The following is a 24,952-nucleotide window of genomic DNA, read 5'->3' as shown; positions in this document are numbered from 1 at the left end:
TTTTTAAAGAATAGTTTTATTTATTTATTTATTTAATTGAAAGAAATAGAAGGGGGGAGAGAGAAAGAGAGAATCTTCCATCCTCTGGTTCACCCCCCAAATGGCTGGAATGGCCAGGATTGGGCCAGACCAAAGCCAGGAGCCAGGAGCCAGGAGCTTCTTCCAGGTCTCCCACGTGGGTGCAGGGGCCCAAGCACTTGGGCCATCTTCTACTGCTTTCCCAGGCCACTATCAGGGAGCTGGACTAGAGTGGAGCAACCGGAACTTGAACTGGCACCCATATGGGATGCTGGCACTGCAGGTAGAGGCTTTGCCTTCTCTGCCACAGCATCAACCCTGGTTCAAAATCCTTGAGTCCAAGGAAGTTGATTAAGATGAAGAGAAAGATTTTCCAATCTATGTGGAACTGGCTGAATTACAACTCTTTCTACTTGAATGAATCAAATGTGATTTTCAACTATTAGCAGACACTTTACTATTAATTAATAGCTACTATCAACATTGTCACCATTGCAAAATTTAACATTTATGAAGCAGATATTAATATTTATTCTTGTTTGCCCATACTACACTGAGACTTAGAGAAATAAAGGAATATACCAAGGTCAGCTAGGAAATCAGTAAGTGATGAACTGGAAGCCAGATCTGCCTCACTCTTGTGCTCTGTGCCTCAATCAGAGAGAAACAGTTTTAAGGAACAAATTTTATCCAAAGGAGTAAGTGTTCAGTACGAGCTACACTTGTTTTTTTAAATTTTATTTATTTTTTGATAGGCAGAGTTAGACAGTGAGAGAGAGAGGGAGAGGAAGAGGGAGAGGGAGAGGGAGAGGGAGAAAGGTCTTCCTTTTTCCTCTGGTTCACTCACCAAGTGGCCGCTATGGCTGGCAGGTTGCAGCCGGCGTGCTGCACAGATCTGAAGCCAGGAGCCAGGTGCTTCTCCTGGCCTCCCATGCGGGTGCAGGGCCCAAGCACTTGGGCCATCCTCCACTGCACTCCTGGGCCACAGCAGAGAGCTGGCCTGGAAGAGGGGCAACTGGGACAGAATCCGGCGCCCAAACTGGGACTAGAACCCAGGGTGCTGGTGCCGCAGGCGGAGGATTAGCCTAGTGAGCCGCGGCACCAGCCAGTATGAGCTACACTTGTAACAGAACATCACTGGAAGATGTATTTCTGCCTGAATGTTATTTGTTACATATAAATTTAGTGTTCAGTATTCCAAACTGTGAGTCTATATATAATTATAAACAAATGCTATATTGTAATTACATGGATATAAAACGTAATATGTGAAACATGTTATATATAATTATGTGTATTTAACCAATTATTTTTAAATTTTGATCTTTAGTTTTGAGTGTATTTATTGCATTTTAAGTTGAAAATTGTCTGAATAACTTGAAATTCAGACACATGTCAATTTTAAAAATCATTGGTGGGTTTCGGAATGCAAAATTATAAAGTTTTTTTTTTTTTTTGTTTTTTTTTTTTTTTTTTTGACAGAGTGGACAGTGAAAGAGAGAGACAGAGAGAAAGGTCTTCCTTTTCTGTTGGTTCACCCTCCAATGGCTGCTGCAGCCGGCGCACCACGCTGATCCGAAGGCAGGAGCCAGGTGCTTCTCCTGGTCTCCCATGTGGTTGCAGGGCCCAAGGACTTGGGCCATCCTCCACTGCACTCCCTGGCCACAGTAGAGAGCTGGCCTGGAAGAGGGGCAACCGGGACAGAATCCGGCGCCCAGACCGGGACTAGAACTCAGTGTGCCGGTGCCGCTAGGCGGAAGATTAGCCTATTGAGCCGCGGCGCCGGCCAAAATTATAGTTTAATAGAAAGTATAGGGCATAAATATTGATGTGAGAAAGTTTAAGACTAAATATGATTTTAAAAAATCTAGAAATGGAAGCTGAAATAGCTAATTTTATTAGGTAAGAAAAGTTGACCATTTTATATTTCTTAAAAATGTATTAGAACCAGGCAACGCCTACATAGCAAGAGCTAACTTAATTTCTTGTGCAAGGTTTATGTTTTCTAATCTCACATGTGTCTTATTTTCATAGTTTAATTCCCTATGCACGAATTATTGCAAAATGACAAGGTAGGAAAGAAAGGCTGCTGGGGCACAAATCAGCAAGTGTCACTCCAAAGAGGTGATAAGCCCAGCTTTGGTGTGGTTTTACTCTTTGTCAATAAACCTTAGTAAAATAAAAAAAAAAAAGAACAGATTTTAGGGATATGCTAAAAGCCAAACGTGACAGAATAAGGAAAATTTAAATCTTCAGGTTGGAATTTGTGGTTAAAATGCTAAGTTTTTCATTTGTGACTTCAGTCTGGAGGAACTTCATAGATACTCAGAAATCTTTAGGTGAGGACACTTTAATGTCCTTTTTGAATCTCTACTGAAAAAGAGGGGGGAAATGAGGTGGTAGTTCTCCAACTTCAGGATGCAAAGGCTGGTCGTTAAAACAAGAATTTGCTCGTTTTGTAAGATGCGGTCCAGGGACCGCACTCTGAGGGTCACAGGTACAAGGGAAGCCTACACAGCTGATGTCAGACGGAAGTCTCGGTTGAAACACAGACCACATAGGAATGGAAGCCCCTTACTTCTGAATAGGTGGTTCCCTAGAAAATCCCCAAGCCCATCTGCAGGTTTTTATTGGGGTTTTGTCTTAAGAAAGGACAATGGGACTCCTGGGGAATGCAAGAGATTGAGTTTTATTCTGCTGTGTCCTAAATATACAGAAAAATGAATGATACGCTTCCTTTTAGGAAGAATGAGCCAGCAGAAGGCACCCAGAATTCTTTAAAAGTCCTTTCGCTGATAAAAAGAGAGCTTTGTGACCAAAGGGAAAGCAGGACAGTTGGTGCAGCTGTGTACCTGCGAGGCAGATTTGTTCCATTTCCTCTTGGTATTCTCTGTGGGAAGTGAGAGAAATGCCCTCTCGGGTCCCTGCGATTTGCATGATTGATTCATAGCTTGTGAGAACCACGCGTACTCTAGGAAATGTGTATTCCCCTGGAATGCAACAGTAATAAAAGATGGATCATTTTGGTCCAGATCTTCTGTGTCCCTTATGAGGAATTCTCTAAAAATGATTTTGTTCATTATTGTCTGTGACAGCACAGATTCTTAAAATAGTATTTAGTTAAGTGCATGTATGAGTGTAAGGTGGCATAACTCTGACAGCAGCTCGCTAGCAGGTTTTAGGTTGGATATAGAAACAGGTTCTGGAACTGGCGCTGTGGCATTGCAGGTAAAGACACCAGCTAGAGTACCAGCATCCCATATGGCACTGGTGTGAGTCCAGGCTGCTCCTCTTCCAATCCAGCTCTCTGCTATGGCCTGGGAAAGCAGTAGAAGATGGCCCAAGTCCTTGGCCCCTGCCCCCATGTGGGAGACCCAGGAGAAGCTCCTGGCATCTCATCGGCATAGCTCCAGCCATTGTGGTTATTTGGGGAGTGAACTAGCAGATGGAAGACCTCTCTCTTTGCCTCTACCTATCTGTAAATCTGCCTTTCAAATAAATAAATAAATATTTTAAAAACAAAACAGAAAAAGAACAAGTTTTGAGATGCAGAGTGCAGTGCAGAAAGTTTTCGGGGAAGACTCAAGATCAGAATTCTGGGGTCATGAGCGAAGCAGGGCTGGACAGACAGACAGGCTGGACAGTAATGAAGTCGCAAGAGCTTCAGCCTCAGTTGTAGAGCTGGAGTGGCATTTTGGAGTTGTCCCAGATTGAGACCAGGGGACGAGGCCTTTGACCCTCATATCAGCGTCATCGGAAGTTTGCTTGACAGAGCAAGTCCCCTCTGGAGAGGACAAGTTCTGGGGTAGGAGCTCAGTGCCATTAGCAATGAAGCCTTCAGTAGCTGGGCAATGAGTACTTCCATTCTGAAGGGGGGGTTACATCAGGAGACAAGGGGCATGCCCATTTCAGTGTCACGGAGATGCCTAAACTTCTCTGCACTGAATGTATTGTATGTCCAAGGTAGCTTGCTAGGTGCCTCGGGTATCAAAAGAGCGTCAGACATGCGTTCTGATTTTATAGAAACTTGTTTCATCCAGTACTGTTTGCATATTATCTATAGCATCCCAATTATACACATAGAATATCTTGCGGGGCACTAAAAGTTGTACAGGGTAGGTTCAACCCAGATAGCCATGAAAGGATAAAGTGAGAACAATGGCAGCATTTACTGAGACACTATTCTAAGCACTATTGTTATCCAAGTTTTATTTATTTAAGGAACTGAGCAGAGCTTTAAGAACTTGTTCAAGGTCACAGAGATTATAAGCGACAGTTAGATTTTGAATTCTGGTTGCCTGATTGTAGAGTTCAATTAACTAGCTTTTCTTCACTCTGTTGTTCTGGGGAAGAGGAATTATACAACAATAAGGCCTTCAATTTCTGTTCCTTTTAACATTTACTATACTTTTGCACTTTAATTAATTTCTGTCTCCCCTGCCAAAGCACTCTGTCAAGTACATAGTGTCCCTTAATGAAGGCTAATATTAAAAAAGTAAAAACGAATTTCATTTTCCCATTCTCTCCCTCTTGTTTCTCTTGGGTCCTGAAAGGAGAGACAAGGAAAAGTGGAAGATGATAATGTACAGTGTAAAAGAGGCTCCATAATTCTTACAGAGTGTTTTAAGACTTCTAAGACCTGTTTCTTATAATATCCAACTTCCTGTACCAAGAAGCTGAAAAGACCCCAAGTCCAAAATGCTTCTCATCTTTGTGAAGGTTAAAGGATTGTGTTTGAATAGGTTTTGTGCCATATTAGCAAAAGCTAATAGCTGACCATGACCCCAGCGCCTCTTTTTTTTTTTTTTGACAGGTAGAGTGGACAGTGAAAGAGACAGAGAGAAAGGTCTTCCTTTTTCCGTTGGTTCACCCCACAATGGCCGCTGTGGCTGGTGCACTGTGCTGATCCAAAGCCAGGAGCCAGGTGCTTCTCCTGGTCTCCCATGCAGGTGCAGGGCCCAAGCACTTGGGCCATCCTCCACTGCCCTCCCGAGCCACAGCAGAGAGCTGGCCTGGAAGAGGGGCAACCGGGATAGAACCGGTGCCCCAAGTGGGACTAGAATCCAGTGTGCCGGTGCCGCAGGCAGAGGATTAAGCTATTGAGCTGTGGCGCCGGCCCCCAGGGCCTCTTACATTCATTTCTTGTTTGCTGTAGAGAAAACTATAGTCTTTTCTTTTTTTTTTTTTTTTTTTTTTTTTTTGTGACAGGCAGAGTGGACAGTGAGAGAGAGAGAGAGAGAGAGAAAGGTCTTCCTTTTGCCGTTGGTTCACCCTCCAAGGGCCGCCGCGGCCAGCGTGCTGCAGCTGGCGCACCGCGCTGATCCGATGGCAGGAGCCAGGTACTTATCCTGGTCTCCCATGGGGTGCAGGGCCCAAGTGCTTAGGCCATCCTCCACTGCACTCCCGGGCCACAGCAGAGAGCTGGCCTGGAAGAGGAGCAACCGGGACAGAATCTGGTGCCCGGGACTAGAACCCGGGGTGCCGATGCCGCAGGCAGAGGATTAGCCAAGTGAGCTGCAGCACCAGCCGGTTTTGACATTTTTAAATGATTGAAAGCAAAAAGAATATTTTTGTGACATGTGAAATGTGTATGGAATTGAAATTTCAGTGTCCATAAGTGTAACTGGCACAAAATCGTGCCAACTTGGTTATGTGTTGTTTGTGGCTGCTTTGCAAGCTGCAACCATGGGGTTGGGCAGTTGCAACAGAGATCGTGTTGCCTGCAAGGCCTAAAATATTTACTATCTGGATTTTTTTTTTTTTTTCGAAAAAGCATGTGGACTGCTACTGTAGCATGATTCTCAACTTTAGCTCCATTGTAAATACTTGGGAGGGAGAGCTTGTAAAACTCCCAGTCTCTAGTGCCATCCTACACCAGTGAAATCAAAACCTCTGGAGATGAGGCCCAGCCTTCTGTACTTGTTAATCCTCTCCAGTGTTTCTCTAATATCCAGGCGGGGCTGAGAACCCCTGCCTGAAGCATGGATGCAGTTTGAGGGGCAGATGGACTGGGCCCCTGCCTCCAGGCTGCCTGACGGGAGACAGGATGCAGGTCACTCTTGCCACCTGTGTGTGCAAGCAGTGATACTAGCAAAGAGGTTCAGGACCTCCAGGTGCCCTTCTCCAAGAAGAGGTCGGTTATAGAGAAGACAGGATTATATCAAATACCCATCCCACTGTGTAGAGTGACTAAGCGGAAAGCAAATTTTGTCCCAAATAGAATATTATCAAACGTGCAGGTGGTGTAGCCTTCCATACCCTAGCCTCTAGAAATAGGTGACCTAATTCCTTTGCATCCACTAATGCAGCCAGATAATTGCAGCTATAGAGCCCAGAACCAGTCACCTTGTACAGTGAGTCCAAGTGGAAGGATTAACCACCTGTATGGTCCATAAACTCTGCTTCAAAATTACCTGCAAGTCTTATTAAATCGCAGATTCCTAGGTTCCATCCCAGACATTTGGAATCAAAATCTCTAGGGACAATCATAGAAATCTGCATTTTAGCCAGCTTCCAGTTGATTCTTTTTTAAAGATTTATTTATTTGAAAGGCAGAGTTACACAGAGAGAGAAGGAGAGGCAGAGAGAGAGAGGTCTTCCATCCCCTGGTTCATTCCCCAATTGGCTGCAACAGCCAGAGCTGTGCCAATGCGAAGCAGGAGCCAGGAGCTTCCTCAGGGCCTCCCTTGCCGGTTCAGGAATCCAAAGACTTGGGCCATCTTCCACTGCTTTTCCCAGGCTGTAGCAGAGAGCTGGATCAGAAGTGGAGCAGCCGGGACTTGAACTGGTGCCCATATGGGATGCAGGCACTGCAGGCAGCAGCTTTGCCCACTACACCACAGCACTGGCCCCTCAATTAAGAACTTTAAAGTTAGGGGCCGGCATTGTAGTGTAGTGGGTTAAGTTGTTGCTGCTACCCCAACATCCCCTATTTGAGTCCTGGCTCCTCTCTTCAATCCAGCTTCCTGCTAATGTTCCCATGAAGGCAGTGGAAGATGGCCCAAGAACATGGGTCACTGTCTTCCATATGGGAGACCAGGATGGAGTTCCTAACTCCTGACTTCAGTCTAGCCAAGACCTGGCTGTTGAGGCCATGTGGGGAGTGAACCAGAAGATGGAAATCCTCTGTCTCTCCTTTCAGATAAATCATTTTTCTTTAAAGTGAGCTTTGAAGTTGGATCACCACTTCCCCAAACGGTTGTGCTGGTGAATTCCTGCCTGATGTGCAGGCCAAAGTTGTCCTACCTTTATTTGCTACAGCGGACTTAACTGACTGGGCTGGTTATTGATTCCTTCCAGAGATGCACACACATACATTTTTAAAAATGGACTTCCCAAATGAAATCAATAGATTTTTAGCCAAAATAATCAGTTATTTAAAAAAATGTCATAGAAGTCAAACTCTTCAGCCCACCAATCACTGTCTTACTCAGTATTAAAGGTACTTCCACTACAAGCAGTTATAAATATCTGAACTAGTCCCAAATCTTCCTTCTTGAAGGTAGGCCTAATTTTTAGAAGTAGATACATACCATTTAGAGTGAATGGGGTGAATAAAATGGGTGGTTAAGCGGGAACTGTTTCTTTACTTTTTTAACATTTATTTTTATTTATTTGAGAGGCAGAGTTAAAGACAGTTAGAGGGAGAGACAGAGAGGTCTTCCGTTGGCTGGTTCACTCCCCAAATGGCCACAATGGTCAGAGCTGGGTCGATCCGAAACCAGGAGCCAGGAGCTTCTTCTGGGTCTCCCATTCTGATGCAGGGGCCCAAGCACTTGGGCTGTCTACTGCTTTCCCAGGCCATAAGCAGAGAGCTGGATCCCAAGAGAAGCAGCCGGGACTAGAGCCAAGACCCATATGGGATGCAGGTGCTGCAGGCGGAGGCTTAACCTGCTACACCGCAGTGCCGACCCCATTTTTGATTTTTTAAAAGATGAGCTTTGACTCACAAGTGACCACACTGTGTTTCAGTGCACTCTTTCCTGCCAATAGCAGATATAGTTTCATAATAGTTTTGTCTAAAACAGAGTTGTTTTAAAGAAACCCAGCTTATCTATCTCAAGAAAAAAGAGTCTTGTAAATTTACAAATTCCAGTGTATTTTTGTGTGAAACCAAATGTATTTCTTCATTGTCATTTTCATAAGATTTATTAACCACTGGCAAACCCTATAAATCCGTCAGCATATGGATGTAGGTGTTTGAATATTGAAATATGATACTATTGTGAGAAATCATGGTGGGAATAGAAAATAAGTACTTAATTTTTGTTAACTAGAGAGATTTGTAAAGGACATACGATATTGAGGACAGTGCAATTAAAGGGCCCACATTTGCATCAGAGAGTAGCATCACGGAGAAGCTAGAAAAGCCCATATGTTAGGGTTGCTGGGCTGGGTCAGATTGCAAATGTGACTTCAGAATCTGATGTTAAGTGTAATTCAGGAGCCAGAGCGGTGTGGTAAGTGGGCGTAGGGGTAAATGCTCTGGGCAGTACTGCAGGGTTTTATCTGAGCATCCTGGGACCTGAGGTGTCCGTTTCTAACATGAAAGGCTATATTTTATGAGCTGAGGCGAGCCCCAGCAGCCTGCATGGGCGATCCCTCTTGATAACAGCACAAAGGGAGTTTGAAGCTTTCTATTTTCGACTGGTGTGTGGGCATTGACTGTGCCCATTGTGTGCTTCTCGCCATAGAGGCAGGCTCATGTTCTACCGTGTCCTGTCTCAGGGCTTTCACAAAATTCTTGGGTGTCTTTAATTTCACCAGACTGAACAAAATGGAACACATAGATCCCTGAGCCTTGATGTCCTGAAGGCAAACGTTTCACAAAAGATGGTACTGGTTTCCCTAGGATAATCAGCACAACAGAAAACCACCCCGCTGTGCAATCTGAATTACTCACAAGGCTCTTCATTCATAATCGGAAGGCAATTTGAGACATTGATGATCTGTCCCTGAGACATTGTTAACTGATTTTTGAAGGGTTCATGTTGGAGATGAAAGGTAAGGGCAAGACCATTGGGAGGTGCAGGTGAATGTGTTTAGTCTGGGTATCTTTGACTTTCACTTTGGGAAAGGCTCTTGCCATGATTAAAATTGTATTCTCCTCTCATTCCTATTTGCCAGGGTAAAACTGAAACCACTCCTTCACTGTGTGTGACCTGTCTGTGACTGTGTGTCTGCGTGGTGGCAGCATTGCCCTTCCAACTGGGCCCTTGGCTTGGTTTCATGTTCCACATTTTCTGGCTCCTCTGTGTACTGAAGAACTGCATTTTGATCTTCACTACTGAAAGTCTGTCCCCATTAAGTGCTCCACTTTGTCCTGATGGTGATGATTGTCTTCCACACGTTAAAACAAAAAACAGATGGGGGTTGTTAAACAAGCCTCCAGAGGAGCTTGACTGTGTAAGGCTTCAACTCAGACAAATGACAACGGGAATATCGCCACAGCCAGGGGTTGGTAAAGAAAGGTGGCTTTGTTTGGATGATTTGTTTGGACTCTGTTAAGACACACAAAATATCTTTTTTGGGTCTTATGGCGTAGGCAGAGTTTTCTATGCTTAAAAGCAAATCTTCAACTGCATTCTCATTGCCTTACATCAGCCGCTTCTCCCCTTCCTTCTCATGTGGCCAAACAATAAACAAAGTGACCACTGTTGCTGCTGTGGAGCCTTGCTCCCTCTCTCTTTCTAGTACAGGCTCCCAGGATGGAAATCCGTACCCAGTGAAATCCCCAAATCCAGCTCCTCTCAGAGGACGTGCGCCCCATGTTTGCTCGCAGGACGCAGTGGCGTGGCAGGTCAGATCCACAGGGGGTCTGCAGAAACCCAGGCAGCCAGCGAGGCAGGCGATCCTGGGGGAAGGCACTGCCTGTTTTCATTTTCCCCAGCTTTTGTCAAGTCCACGCTTTAGGCTGTAGGGTGTGGCTGAAATTCCAGAAAAGCACTGAAAGTACTGTTTGTTCTTTAAAATGTTACAGTTACTTTCTTAGTCCTAACTTTAGGGGAGGGAAAGATCTTAATGTAGAAGAGCAACAAAATACCGACACAGATCTCTCTTTCCTGGAGTGAAAGATATCAGTAGAGAAAGCAGCTCTTATTTTTTTTTTAAGATTTATTTATTTATTTGAAAGTCAGAGTTACACAGAGAGAGAGGAGAGGCAGAGACAGAGAGAGGTCTTCCTTCCGCTGGTTCACTTCCCAATTGGCTGCAATGGCCAGAGCTTTGCCGATATGAAGCCAGGAGCCAGGAGCTTCTTCCAGGTCTCCCATGCAGGTGCAGGGGTCCAAGAACTTGGGCCATCTTCTACTGCTTTCCCAGGCCATAGCAGAGAGCTGGGTTGGAAGTGGCGCAACTGGGACTTGAACTGGTGCCCATATGGGATGCCAGCACTGCAGGTGGCAGCTTTACCTGCTATGCCACAGTGCCAGCCCCTGAGAGGTTATTTTAAAACTACTCTCAAGTAGTCCACATAATGTTTCCAGGGTTGGGTTGAGCCCTCTAAAATGGAATAGAAAAGTTTGAATGAAAGGTCTTTTTTTTTTTTTTTTTTTGAGAAAATCCATGGTGCCTTCTAGAATCTCAAATAAAAAAAAAAAACATTAATGACTTAATTTAAGAAAGCAAGCTTATAAGCACACACTTTGCTTTTCAGCAGACTTGTGAATCCTTCCAGAGATGTTGAGGCTCTGTGAAGCCACAGGTGCCTTTACCTGGCTGTCAAGTTCTCTCTGAATCTGTGAGGGCACGCAGGTGCTTGCTGGCAGATGACGGCTAGCGATGACGGCCGATGTCCAGTGGCTCTTCCCTGCTAACATTTTCCCATGTTGACGCCTGCCTTTTTGTCTTTTTCCATTGGTAGTTCCCCACAGACTCAGTGGTGTAAGGACTGGCCAAAAAGTAGCCCCTCACTCTGCTGGGGAAGTGGGCAGGGGAAAGACAACCAGCACTGTGCCTCCCCGGTCCCTGGAGCCCAGGAGTCCTCCCTCTTCACACTCCAGGAAACATGGCTCCTCCCTTGGTGGGTTTGGGTTTTGAAATCCTTGTTTACATTGTTGGTATCTAAACATTTGTAGAATCAGAAACAACAAACCACAAAACAACACCTCAAACCAAACCACTTTTTATCAGCTCTGTGTCTATCACTATTTGCAGAGAATTAATTTTACATCACTGCTACCAATGTGTTTATGGCATGCCAATGTCTACTTTCCCATGAATTTCTATAGGTTTCCCCCATATTTCATATTTAACATTCCAAATATGTTATTTGGATATTTATTTTGGCATGTCTTATCTCTATATCACAAACTTAGGGTTTTTTTACTCTAAAATATTTCTTTTTTTATTTGAAAGGCAGAGTTACAGAAAGAAACGGGTACAGACAGAAACACAGAGGTCTTCCATCTGCTGGTTCATTCCCCAAATGGCCTCAATGGCTTGGGCTGGGCCAGGCCGAAGTCAGGAGCCAGGAGCTTCTTTCTGGTCTTCCACACGGGTGCAGGGCCCCAAGGACTTGGGCCATCCTCTGCTGCCATCCCAAGTGCATTAGCAGGGAGCTGGATCGGAAGTGGAGCAGGCAGGACTCGAACAAGCACCAATATGGGATGCTAGGCATTGCAGGAGGTGGCTTGATTCACTATGCCACAGCACCAGTCCCTTATTTCTTTTATATACTCAATGCTACTTGGCTACAAGACCCCCCCACACACACACACATCAAACACCAATGAATTATTTTATGTTTGTCATCTTTTACCAAATTGCTCTTTGGAGAAAATTTATTAGGCCTCTGGCAATGGATAAATATTGCTGAAGCAGAATTTTACCCACCCTTCTCAATATTAGATTTTTGTATTTGCCTTTTTGCTACTTTACTGTGAGTGAAGTATTTTAGAGTTGCTTTCATTTTCAATTTTGACATTATAATGCATGTGAAAATTTTCCCATTTTTAAAAATTGAGCTCTCTCATTTTATGTGAATTATCTAATCCAGAGTTTGGCAAACTACAACATGTGGGCCAAATCTGGAAAGTGTCTCTAGAAATAAAGTTTTATTGGAACACGGCCATGCTGGTTTTGGTTTATTTATTTATTTATTTATTTATTTATTTTTTTTTTTGACAGGCAGAGTGGACAGTGAGAGAGAGAGACAGAGAGAAAGGTCTTCCTTTTGCCGTTGGTTCACCCTCCAATGGCCACCGCTGCAGCCGGCGCACCGCGCTGATCCTGGCAGGAGCCAGGAGCCAGGTGCTTTTCCTGGTCTCCCATGGGGTGCAGGGCCCAAGCACCTGGGCCATCCTCCACTGCACTCCCTGGCCATAGCAGAGAGCTGGCCTGGAAGAGGGGCGACCGGGACAGAATCCGGCGCCCCAACCGGGACTAGAACCCGGTGTGCCGGCGCCGCAAGGTGGAGGATTAGCCTATTGAGCCACGGCGCCGGCCTTGGTTTTGGTTTATTTACATGTTGTCTAAGGCTGCTTTCTGTTCTACAGTCCCAGAATTGAATAGTTGCAATGGATTTCAATATTTTTTGCGCCAAAATAAATTTACCTTTTAATTTCATTTTCCCAAGAACTTTTTGAAGTACTTCTGTATTTACCATCTGGCCTTTATAGAGTTTTTGTTTTGGGGGGGGAGGTAGATTTATTTATTTATTTTAAAAGAATTACAGAGAGAGGAGAGGCAAAGAGAGATTTCCATACTCTGCTTCACTCCCCAGATGGCCACAACAGTCAGGGCTGGGACAGGCTGAAGCCAGGAGCCAGGAGTTTTATCCATGTCTCCCACATGGGTAGCAGGGGCCCAAACACTTGAGCCATTTTCTGCTGCTTTTCCAGGCCATTAGTATGGAGCTGGATTGGAAGTGGAGCAGCTGGGACTCAAACCAGTGCCCATATGGGGCGCCAGCGTTGCAGGCGGTGGTTTTAACTATGCCACAGTGCAGGACCCTGAAAAAAGTTTTTTGAGACTCTAATCTCATGTCTTGGCTCTTACTCACTCTTGCTCAGTCACACCTAACTTTAAAAAAAAAGATTTATTTTTTATTTATTTGAAAGGCAGAGTTACAAAGAGAGGAGGAGAGACAGAGACAGAGAGACAGCTTCCATCTGCTGGCTCACTCCCAAAATGGCCGCAACAGCCAAAGCTGTTCTTCTTGCAGCTCTCCCACATGGGTGCAGGGGTCCAAGCACTTGGGCTGTCTGCTGCTGCTTTTGCAGGTGGGATAGCAGGGAGTTGGATTGGAAGTGGAACAGCTAGGACTTGAACTCCACTTATATGGGATGCTGGCATCGCAGGCAGAAGCTTAACCTGTTGTGCCACAATGCCAGTCCCACTGTCACACTTTATATTCTGTCACACTTTATACTCTAGCAATATCAAAGTAATTGTAGTATTTTGTAGTACTAAATTAGCAGGGAGCTGGCCATTAGTAGGGAGCTGGATTGGAAGTGGAGCAGCCAAGACAAAAACTGGCGCTCATATGGGATGCTGGTGCAGGTGGCGGCTTAACCTACTACACCACAGCATTAGCCACTGTACTTTTATTTCAAACCATTTACCAAAGCATCCCACCAGCTCTCATGGAGTATTTCTTTTATAAATACTATCAATGCAGCAGGTGCCAGGACTAGTTATTGTTGAAGTATGAAAGTTCAATTTCTGCCAGTTATTTGGGTCTCATCAGTTACTGAGTAATCACTCAAACGACACAAAGCATTAACCGAGCAACCAGAGAGTCCTGCCTCTGTGTAATCCTTCTGTTTGACTACAGAGCACTAAAGTCTGCGTATTAGAGAAACAAGAAATCCAAAATTCTGAGAAAATATGCTAAACCAAAGGGCCATTCTATCCTTTGGTTGCAGGTAATTAGTCATAAATAAGACAAGATAATATCTTGGGAAGGAGTTTCATTTAAGCCAAAAAAGAAAACAAAGAGGAAGAAGGAATCTGGACTAAAACATGTATGTCTGAAATAATGCCTGCAGTCGTAGGGTTGAGTTCTACTCAACTCTCCAGCGCTCCCTAGAGAAACACGCTCTGCACCACGCCATGCAGATTTTTAGTCATGGGTCTACTACATTCCTCTGTCTGACTGGTCCCTTCCTCTGGGAATCAAAAATATCTCCCAGAAAATATTATCATGAAATGGAATATATTAAAAAGTTGTAGTGCAATGTAGCATGTGTGTGTAAACAGTCCATTAACTTAAACAGTCATCTCAGGGGGGTGCGGGAGGAGTTCAGAGATTTCCATTTGCCTTGTGAGAAGTGTAATTCACGTGTTGAAAACCACAAGGCTAAGGTTCACGTTACGCAGAGTGCCGCTTGGGCAGGGATGACTGCCCTGAGTCCCAGAGACAAAAGCTTTTAGTTAGCACTAGGGCGCTGGAGAGGAGGGGCCTGTGCCTTCACCACTTCCATTAAGGAGCACCTACTTATTTTAGTCGTGCCTTTCTCTCAGGAAGTGCAATGTAGAGTTAAGGGCAGAAAAATAAGCGAAGGAGGAAATTCGGTATTGATTTTCTCTTCTTCGGTGGAATGACGTGAGAGCTCAATGGCTCGTAGCAGGAACCTCGTGGATAGGGCTCCATCCGAGACCACCTTGGCGTTCAGTGCTCTCCCTGTCCTTTTCAACTTCTGCTGGGCTGTCTGTGATTGTCTGGGGTGCTGAGCTCCTCGGGAGAGATCAAGCCTCTGCCCCTCCTTGGCGGCTAAAGCTCAACAGCACGAAAAGGCAAATCTGCAAAGTCTAAGGCAGAAAGAGACGAAGAGAGTGGACGGGAGGGCTCCACGCTGAGCGGCAATCTTGCCGTGCTAGGGTGTTTTCCTGGGTTTGAACTGCAGAGAGACGGTGGGCTGAGGGAAGGTGGCTTGCGAGGGACCCGCCATCCTGGACGGGTACATTTTGGTCATAATAATTTCCAACAGGTTTTGAACGCTTCCGGTGTGTAGCCGGTGTGCTAAGTCTTTGTGTGGTTTCTGTTCTGTAGGGAAGCAATAAGTCGCCTGTGTGAAGCTGTCCCTGGGGCAAACGGAGCCATTAAAAAGCGAAAGGTAACTATTGATGTGGTTTTCTTGCTTGATGTTTCCCTAACTATGGCGAAACTAGCATCGCGATAGTGGGTATTTCCATCTACCATATGACCCCCGCCTTCATTAGGAGGCGTGCTCTAAAAAGACTTAGCCTGAACACAGAATGATGATGACTACAGACCGAGAAAGATAGGGAGGGCGGATAACAGGTATCAAACCAGAGTGTTCTAGAAGTATTCTAGAAGTTGCTAGTGTCACACAGTATAGTGGGGTGACTGTAGTTCACAATAACCTATTATATTTGTACAAATAGAAGAGAGGAGCTCCAAGGCTGCAATCATCGAGTAATGTCAAAGAGGGAAAAGGTTGATTACCCTGGTTGCATCAGTACACGTTGGGTGCATGGATCACAATCTCATTTTGCCAGCTACTCAAGTGCACCTTAGGGAAAGGGTGGAGGCGCCAGGTCTTCAGATTCGCAGCCTAGTGCTCTGCTTCTATAACACCCAGGGTCTCTTTTGTTATCACTGTTGATTATTTCACACAGAGTTGAACCCAGTGTCACCCAGAGTGACTCAGAGGAGCTGCATGGCCTGGGAAACTGACAAATGGCCTTTGAATTCTATTAAGGACTCCCCATTCCCAGTTTCTTTGACAGAACCCATGGCCCCAAAGCTACCTCAAGCTTCCTGTTTCTCATAACCTCCATGATGAGAAAACTTCAACTGGATGATCTCAATAAATGTGCTCATGTATTAAAGATTCTCTTATTTCAGAAGAAGAGATTCCACCTCCCAAATTAAAGCAAAGCAAACCTAATTAACGTCCTCCCAGAAAGTTTACCTGTAAACAAAAACTGAAATTTCTGAGTTAATTTCCTTTGATAGTCAGCATTTATTGACTAGTTAATATGTCAGGGATGCTTCTCAGCCCTTTACATTTTTAATTAAAAATTTCATTTTTTTGTTATTTGATAGATGGAGAGACACAGGGAATGAGAGAGAAAGAGAGAGTGCTCCCATCTACTGGTTCACTCCTTAAATACCCTCAACAGCTGGAGCTGGGCCAGGCTGAAATCAGGAGCCTGGAACTCAGTCTGGCTCTTCCATGTATATAGCAAAGACCCAACTACTTTAGCCATTACCTGATGCCTCCCAGTGTACACATTAGCAGTAAGCTGAAATTCAGAACGGAGCTGAGACTAGAACCCGGGTGCTCAGATGTGGGACATGGACATCTTACTTGGTGTTTTTGTTACTGCTGTTTAAAGATTTATTTATTTGAAAGGTAGAAGTACTGAGAGAGAGAAATGTCTTGCATCTGCTGGTTCACTCCCCAAATGGCCACAACAGCCAGGGCTGGACCAGGCTGAAGCCAGGAGCCAGGAGCTTTATCTGGGTCTCCCACATGGGTGCAGGGACCTGAGCACTTCAGCCATCTTCTGCTGCTTTCCCAGGTGCATTAGCAGGGAGCTGGACTGCAAGTGGAGCAGCCAGGACCAGAACCAGTTCCAATATGGGATGCCGATGGCACAGGCAGCAGCTTTACCTGCTGGGGCACAGCTCCGGCCCTTTAACTGGTGTTTTACTCACTAGGCCAAATGCCCACCATTACATTTTTTTAAAGATTTATTTATTTATTTGAAAGGCAGAGAGAGAGAGAGAGAGAGAGAGAGAGAGAAAGAGATAGGTCTTCCATCTGCTGGTTCACTCCCCAAATGGCAGCAACAGCTGGAGTTGGGCTGATCTAAAGCCAGGAGACAGGAGTTTCTCCCGGGTCTCCCACATGGGTACAGGGGTCCAAGGACTTGGGCTGTCTTCTACTGCTTTCCCAGGCCATAAGTAGAGAGTTGGATTGGAAGTGGAGCAGCCAGGACTTGAACCAGCGCCCATATGGAATGCTGGCACTGCAGGCATTGCCTTTATCCCCCACCATTACATTTTTTTTTTTTTTTTTGACAGGCAGAGTGGACAGTGTGAGAGAGAGAGACAGAGAGAAAGGTCTTCCTTTCGCCGTTGGTTCACCCTCCAATGGCTGTCGCGGCCAGTGTGCTGCGGCCGGTGCATTGCGCTGATCCAAAGCCAGGAGCCAGATGCTTCTCCTGGTCTCCCATGCAGGTGCAGGGCCCAAGGACTTGGGCCATCCTCCACTGCACTCCCTGGCCACAGCAGAGAGCTGGCCTGGAAGAGGGGCAACCGGGACAGAATCTGGCGCCCCAACCGGGACTAGAACCCGGGTTGTCGGCACCACAGGCAGAAGATTAGCCTATTGAGCCGCGGGGTTGGCCCTACATTTTTTTATATTCTTTTTTCTCCAGTTTTTTATTTTATTGTGATAAAATATACATAACATGAAATTTGCCATCTTAGCCATTTCTAAGTATATAATTCAGTTGTGTTAAGTACATACATTTCTATTGTTATAAAACCATTATCACCATCCACCTCCAGAATTCTTTACATTTTACAAAGTGAAACTCTATATGAATTGAACATTCTCATTCTCTTCTCTCCTTAACCCCTAGCAACCATCATTTTACTTTATGTAGGGTTGACATTGTGGTATACTGGATTAAGCCAGCATCCCATATGGGTACCGGTTCGAGTGCTGGGTACTCCACTTCTGATCAACTTCCCTGCCAATGTGCCCGGGAAAGCAGCAAAGGATGGCCCAAGTGCTTGGGCCACTATCACCCATGTGGGAGACTCAGAAGGAGCTCCAGGCTCCTGGCTTCAGCCTGGCCCAGCCTTCTTCAGTGTAGCCATTGCTTTCAAATAAATTAAAAAAAATAAACATTTTTTAAAAGGATCATCTTACTTTATGCAAGTGGAATCATGCAGTGTTTGCCCTTTTGTGACTATATTATTTCACTTAACATAATGTCCTCAAGGTTCATCCATATTGTGGCATATGTCAGAATTCTCTTCCATTTTTAGACTGAATAATATTGCATAATGTATATATACCACAATTTGCCTATCCATTTATCTGCTGATGGACACAGGATGCTTCCACATGTTGCTATTGCAAATAATTCTGCCATGAGTATGGCTACAAATATCTCTTCAAGGCCCTGCTTTCAACTGTTTGGGGTATACAGGGACACTTTAAAAAGTTCACGGAAAAATGAAATCGAAAGATAAGTTTATTTTGGTGCAGAAAATTTTGAAGTCATGCATACAGAGTGTCTTCAAAAAGTTCATGGAAAACATGCATACTGAGAAAAAACTTTGCATGAATTAAACTTATCTTTTAATTTTCTTTTCTTTTTTTTTTTTAAAGATTTATTTATTTGAAAAGCTGAATTACAGAAAGGCAGAGGCAGAGAGGCAGAGAGACAGAGGTCTTCCATTTGCTCATCCACTCCCCAAGTGGCTGCAACAGCTAGGGCAGGGCCAGGCCAAAGCCAGGAGCCAGGAGCTTCTTCTGGATCTCCCACATGGGTGTAGAGACCCAAGCACTTGGGCCATCTTCTGCTGCTTTCCCAGGCACATTAGCAGGGAACCGGATTGGAAGTGGAGCCTCTGGGACTCGAACCAGCACTCTTATGGGATGCCAACACTGCAGGCAGCAGCTTAAACTGCTACGCCACAATGCTGCCCCTAATGCAATGTGATCACTACAGTTTATTAGCACTTCACTGTATACCATGCATTTCCATATACTTTACTGCTGAAAATCTTCTAAGACCATGGCAGGAGTGAGAGTTTGGAAGTGGTATTATTATTCTTGTATTGTAAACAAAGACACTGAGAGTATCCCTGGGCTCATAAGTAGCTCAACTGGGACTTGATTCCAAGTTGCCAATCTTGTATGTTTTCTACTCTGCTGTACCTCCCTGAAATTCATGTGCTTTCTGTTCCATGGGTCGTTTAAGTCATTTCTAATGATAAAATGAAAGACTTTGTCTCCTGGATAATAAATGTATTTTGGGCAATTCTCAAAAAATGGCTATTGTGAGGACAGAATTATGATATATGTAAAAGTTCATTACAGGGTTCGGCGCTGTTGCATATTGGGTAAAGCTGCTGCCTGCAGTGCCGGCATCCCATATGGACACCAGTTAAAGTCCCAGCTGCTCCACTTCTGATCCAGCTCTCTGCTATGGCCTGGGAAAGCAGTAGAGGATGGTCCAAATCCTTGGACCCCTGCACCCACGTGGGAGAACCGGAAGAAGCTCCTGTCTCCTGGCTTCGGATTGGCACAGCTCTGGCCATTGCAGCCAATTGTGAAGTGAACCAATGGAGGGAAGACCTTTCTCTCTCTGTCCCTGTCTCTCTCTCTCTCACTGTCTGTAACTCTACCTGTCAAATAAATAAATAAAAATCTTTTAAAAAAAGTTCATTACAAAGAAAAAGTACTTTTCAAGTGTGAGATAATATTGTTAGCTTTTTTTTTTTAAATTTCATCTGCTTAATCATGAAGGCCATTGTTTTAGAAAACTTTTATTTAATGAATACAAATTTTGAAAATACAACTTTTGGATTATAGCAGCTTTTCCCCCATAATCACCCTCCCACCCGCAAACCATCCCATCTCTTACTCCTTCTCCTATCCCATTCTTCATTAAGATTCATTTTTAATTATATTTATATACAGAAGATCAACTTAGTATATACTAAGTAAAGATTTCAACAGTTTGCACCTACACAGATGCACAAAGTATAAAGTACTGTTTGAAGATTAGTTTTACCATTAATTCTCACAGTACAACACATTAAGGACAGAGAAGCTACATGGGGAGTAAGTGCACAGTGACTCTGTTATTGATATAACATTTGACACTCTTATTTATGACGTCAGTAATCACCCGAGGCTCTTGTCATGAGCTGCCAAGGCTATGGAAGCCTCTTGAGGTCACAAACTCTGAATTTACTTGGGCCATAGTCAAAGTAGAAATTCTCTCCTCCCTTCAGAGAAAGGTACCTCCTCCTTTGATGGCCCCTTCTTTCCACTGGGATCTCACTCACAATAATTTAACAGTTTAGTGTGGTTCCATAAGAAGTCAAGCAAGAGTAACATACAAGTAAAACTGTGAAAGAAAGAAATTATGTTGTCATTGATTGTGTCAAAGTATTGATCCAATTATTGAAGAAGCACTAATTTCCAACTGGCTCACTTTCCAGCTGATGATTTTAATACTTAATCTAAACATCTAACATAGTATTGAAATCTCTCACATCATTTCTTAGACTCTTAGTATTGGAAAGGACCAAAATATTAAGGATGATGCTGCTACCTCTGTTTTTTTTTCTTGTGATTTTGCTTGTTGATTTTTTTAAAAAAAGATTTATTATATAAGTTTCATGTATTTCATAAATAAAGACTTAGCAACATAGTGATAATTCCCCCCTGCCCTCCCTCCAGCCCACCCGCCAACCATTCTTAGCTCTGGTGTATCCAGCCTAGCACTGTGCTAAATGCTCTCTGCTTATTATCTAATTCAGTCTCACAACAGTCCTTATATGGTGGTTTTTGTTTTTCTCACTTTTTTAAGATTTATTTATTTATTATTTGAAAGGCAGAGTTACAGAGAGGCAGAGGCAGAGAGAGAGAGAAAAAGAAAGAAAATCTTCCATCTGCTGCTTCACTCCCCAGACGGCCACAACAGCCGGAGCTATGCCCATCCGAAGCCAGGAACCAGGAGCTTCCTCTGGGTCTCCCACACGGATGCAGGGGCCCAAGGACCTAGGCCATCTTCTACTGCTTTCCCAGGCCACAGCAGAGTGCTGGATTGGAAGTGGAGCAGCCGGGTCTCAAACCTATGTCCATGTAAGACACCGACACTGTAGGTGGTGGCTTCACCTGCTACTCCACAGAGCTGGCCCCTTTCTCACTTTTTTACAAAGGAAATTGAGGCTTTGAAAGGTATTTGTCTAAGGCCATACAGCTGTTAAGGCACCATTCTGCCTGAGAAAATTGGCCAGCCCAACCTCTCACCTCTCCATTCAGATTCCTTTGCCCACTTATAAGCCCAATGCTTTTAATAATCCCTGGGCAACCCCTACTCTGCTAGTTCTCCACCGAGGCCCCAGACCTGTCTGTGAGAAGAGCCTGGCCCAGTATTTCAGCTTTTGTCAAAAACTTGTCCCGGGGCAGGCATTTGGTATGACAGTTAACACACAGGTTGAGATGCCCATGTCCCACATTACAGCGCTTGGTTTCTGTCCCTGGATCCACTCCTGATTCCAGGTTCCTGCTAATGCACATCCTGGGGAGGCACCAAGTGATGACTCAAGTAACCAGCTGGGTTCCTGCCACCATGTGTGATAGCCAGATTCATCTCCTAGCTCCTGGTTTCAGCCTGGCCCCGTCCCAGCTGTGGTGGGCATTTGGGAGTGAGCTAGTGGCTGGACTATTGCTCTCTCTACCTCTCAAACAAAAACAAAGCAAGAAAAAAAAAGTGTTCCTTTCCTGAGGACCTCCCTCTAAATTTCTATTAGTTAATTCTGATAAACTGTCCTTATTAATGAGTTGCTGTCGAATGGGGTAATCCCTTCCTAGTAACATTTGTTCATTTTAACAACAGGGTCTTTCTGGAAACAATGGTTCAACCTTAAAGAATGGTGGGTAGTTGTCTGAAGGTGAAGAAGAGACTGGTAGAGAGGCCTTTAAACTCCAGCCAAGGGAAACAGTAGGCAGAGACAGGGATGGCTTCCATGAAGGAGGCAACTGGGAACTGTCAGTGCCTGCAGTGGCATTAGATTGAGGAAATTACCATGTTTTGTTTGTTTGTTTGTTTGTTTTGTCCCTCTGATTTGTGAGCCAGTCTAAGCTCTCACAGGAATTCATTTATATAAAGCAGGCCCATGCTCTCAACACCTGGGGAGGTGGAAATGTAGGAGACAAGTTCTGAGGGCCCACATTTCACCATTTACTAAAAATACCCTGCATTTCTGTTTCAAAACAAAAATCATTTGATTTATGTAAAGTGAAATACAGAGAAAGAGTATGGGCTTTGATCCATTGTTAACGTTACAAAAGTTATAACTTACAGTGTTGTTTTGTTATTTGTAAAGCCCCCAGTGAAGTTCCTGTCAACAGTTCTTGGCAAAAGTAATCTTCAGTTTTCGGGAACGAATATAAAACTGACCATCTCAACATGCAGCCTCACACTGATGAATCTTGACAATCAACAGGTAAGAGTGAGAATGTCATTTATGGTCTAAAAAAGCATTTTTCTTCTAGCAAAGCCTGAAGATAATAGAGAATAGGGTTTCAGACAACTTGCCTACAATTTAATAAGGCACAAGAGAAAAAATCTACCCAAGATTTATGCACAACAGTAATTAGAATGACATTACTAGCCCATCATTATCTGTCTATATACTTGCCTCTATCTAATTGGGCTTGGTATGAAGAACTAAGGTGCAAAGAACATGGTCAATATCATTTGGCAACTAATATCCTTGATTTGGTCATTGATGAGTCCCTGCCAACCCTCTTCACAGAGAAAACAACTCCATTATCAGAAACCAGCAGCCTGTGGGTTGGGCAAAAGTGCAGAAGAGGGACAGGGGAAAATTGAAGCTAGGGTTTATGTTCTGGCTAACTGAAGTTTTAACAGAAGATATCTTCTAGCTCTTGTGGTCAAAAAGCTTTCTAAAACATTACTGTATGAACACAGTTTTGCTTCTTTCATGTTTATGATACCATGGTGTGCCTGAGTTTTCACTGTTTCGAACCTCACTTCTCACAGAACAGCATTGCTGAGGCAAATGTAAAAGACAGACCGACATTGGGCTAAAAGTGTACAAAACTAGGACTCTCTGCTTGCTTCTAAGTTGTTAAGCTTCTTTATATCAGGTTTTTATGTTGTTGTTAGAGTCTGATTTTTCTCATTGTCTAACATGTAGACATTTGAGGTTCTTAATATTTAAGATTTTGCCGAGTGCAGTGTTGTTGATCAAGGATTCATGGGAGGTTTCATGTGTGCTTGGCGATGATAAACATTAGAAGGTTTTAATGTGTACAGGTTGAAATACTGGCCTTGCCACTTAACAGCAAGTTCCCCCACCACTCTGAACTTGAGGGTTCCTCATCAATGAAATGAGGAACACGGTGTTTATTCATAGGCTGTCTCAGAGGATGGATTTAACAGTAAGGATCTCATAGGACTATTTGGACGATTAAATGAGATAATGGATGTAAATCCCTTAACACAGTGCCAGTCACATTGTACCCATTTTTGTTATTATTTACTCACACATTTCTTTTTCAAGGGCCTTTTCATATTTTAAATTTATTTTCATATTTTTTATACTTTCCAGTGAAAGCATAATTTAATTTATAAAATTGTTAGTAGCTTAAAAATATAGGTATTGAGGGCAGCTTTATTCTCTAAATTCAAAAAGGAATAAAATATATTGCTTATGACCGGCGCTGCGGCTCACTAGGCCAATCCTCCACCTGTGGCGCCAGCACCCCGGGTTCTAATCCCGTTTGGGGCGCCGGTTCTGTCCCAGTTGCTCTTCTTCCAGTACAGCTCTCTGCTGTGGCCCGAGAAGGCCGTGGAGGACGGCCCAAGTGCTTGGGCCCTGCACCTGCATGGGAGACCAGGAGGAAGCACCTGGCCGCTGGCTTCGGATTGGCACAGCACGCTGGCCATAACAGCCATTTGGGGGTGAACCAATGGAAGGAAGACCTTTCTCTCTGTCTCTTTCTCTAACTCTGCCGGTCAATAAATAAATAATAAATAAATAAATTGCTTATACAATGGGATAAAACACCTCAGAGGAAAATAATTAGTATGAAACCGTTCAAAATAGATTCCTGGGTTTTTAGTGATTTCTCAAGAGAGGTGACCACATTGGTATGATAACAGCATAACATTTTTGGCTTGCACTTAGAAGAGGCAACAACAACTAGGTTGAAGGGGAAACACACATTTCTTTGACTCCAAGACATATCTAGATGTATTTTTTCCTTAGTTTTCACTTTTGTGTGGTAGCATAGACGCTCAATGCTTTTAGTCATGAGATCTCACTGAGTACAGGAGCCCTTGAATTACCTTAGGGTTTTGTAAGGGAGGAGCAGGCAAAGCTGGAGCCATCACAGAGACACCTCATGTGCAGATTCAAATAATCATTTTTCAGAACAGCCCTTTTGACTGGGAATGGGAGAGGGAGGAGGAGGAGGGATAGGAGGGTGGGTACGGTGGGAAGAATCACTATATTCCTAAAGAAGTTTCTATTCCTTAAATAAAAGGTTTCTTTGGGAAAAAAATAAATAAATAAAACAGCCCTTTCCATGGGGCTCCACAAATGAAAGGGGAATTGACAAAAAATAAGGTTGTAGTGTATCAGCATACTTCAAATATTCATGGAAAATAGAATTAAAAGATGTTTATTTTGGTACAGAAATTATTTTGAAATCTGTAGTTTTTTCATAGCACTTGTACACATTTTCCAATGATTTTTGTAGATCTCTCATATGCAAAAACTCTGAGCCAAAATAATCTTTTAATTCCACTTTCCATGAGCTTTTTGAAGTGCCCCTGTGTATGGTTTATTCTCAGCCTCTCCCCTCTACTACTGTTCTTCAGGTCACAGCAGTTAATGTTTGTAATCTTTCAGGCAAAGCAGAGATGGGGATAATGGGAATGCATGGCTTCCACTGCCAGCAGCTATAGCAATGATGAGCTTTTGACAGTTATAGTTTTCCTGCAGTGGTGGCATGAACAGGGTTGTGGTCAGACCATTGCTGCAATGAGATCCACATTGATCTCAGACGCAGGGGCTGATTTTTAATAATTATTTTGTGCTGTTTTACAAGCCTGGAGGAAATGGCCGGGGGTGAGGTGGGGGGACAGATGTGCCACTGTGGATGATGCTTCAATTCAAGCAGCTTTATATACCCCATAAAAAGAGCAACTAAAAGGTTCAGAGGATGAAGGCAAT

At 44.0% G+C, this 24,952-nt stretch overlaps 1 protein-coding gene across 2 annotated transcripts in view; it reads left to right on the top strand.

The window, feature by feature from the left end:
* SHC4 (SHC adaptor protein 4) overlaps positions 1 to 24,952 on the top strand; it is a 142,738-nt gene that overhangs the window by 59,392 nt on the left and 58,394 nt on the right. For both annotated transcript variants that reach the window (XM_008269042.4, XM_070054157.1), the window contains exons 3-4: positions 15,011 to 15,074; positions 22,073 to 22,192. In XM_008269042.4, the coding sequence (XP_008267264.1) occupies positions 15,011 to 15,074; positions 22,073 to 22,192 (184 nt within the window). The remainder of the gene's footprint in view (positions 1 to 15,010; positions 15,075 to 22,072; positions 22,193 to 24,952) is intronic.

The sequence above is a fragment of the Oryctolagus cuniculus genome, chromosome 12, assembly GCF_964237555.1.
Source record: "Oryctolagus cuniculus chromosome 12, mOryCun1.1, whole genome shotgun sequence".
NCBI lineage: Eukaryota > Metazoa > Chordata > Mammalia > Lagomorpha > Leporidae > Oryctolagus > Oryctolagus cuniculus.
The sequence above is the reverse complement of the archived record's forward strand: the minus strand, read 5'-3'. Positions and strand labels throughout refer to the sequence as shown.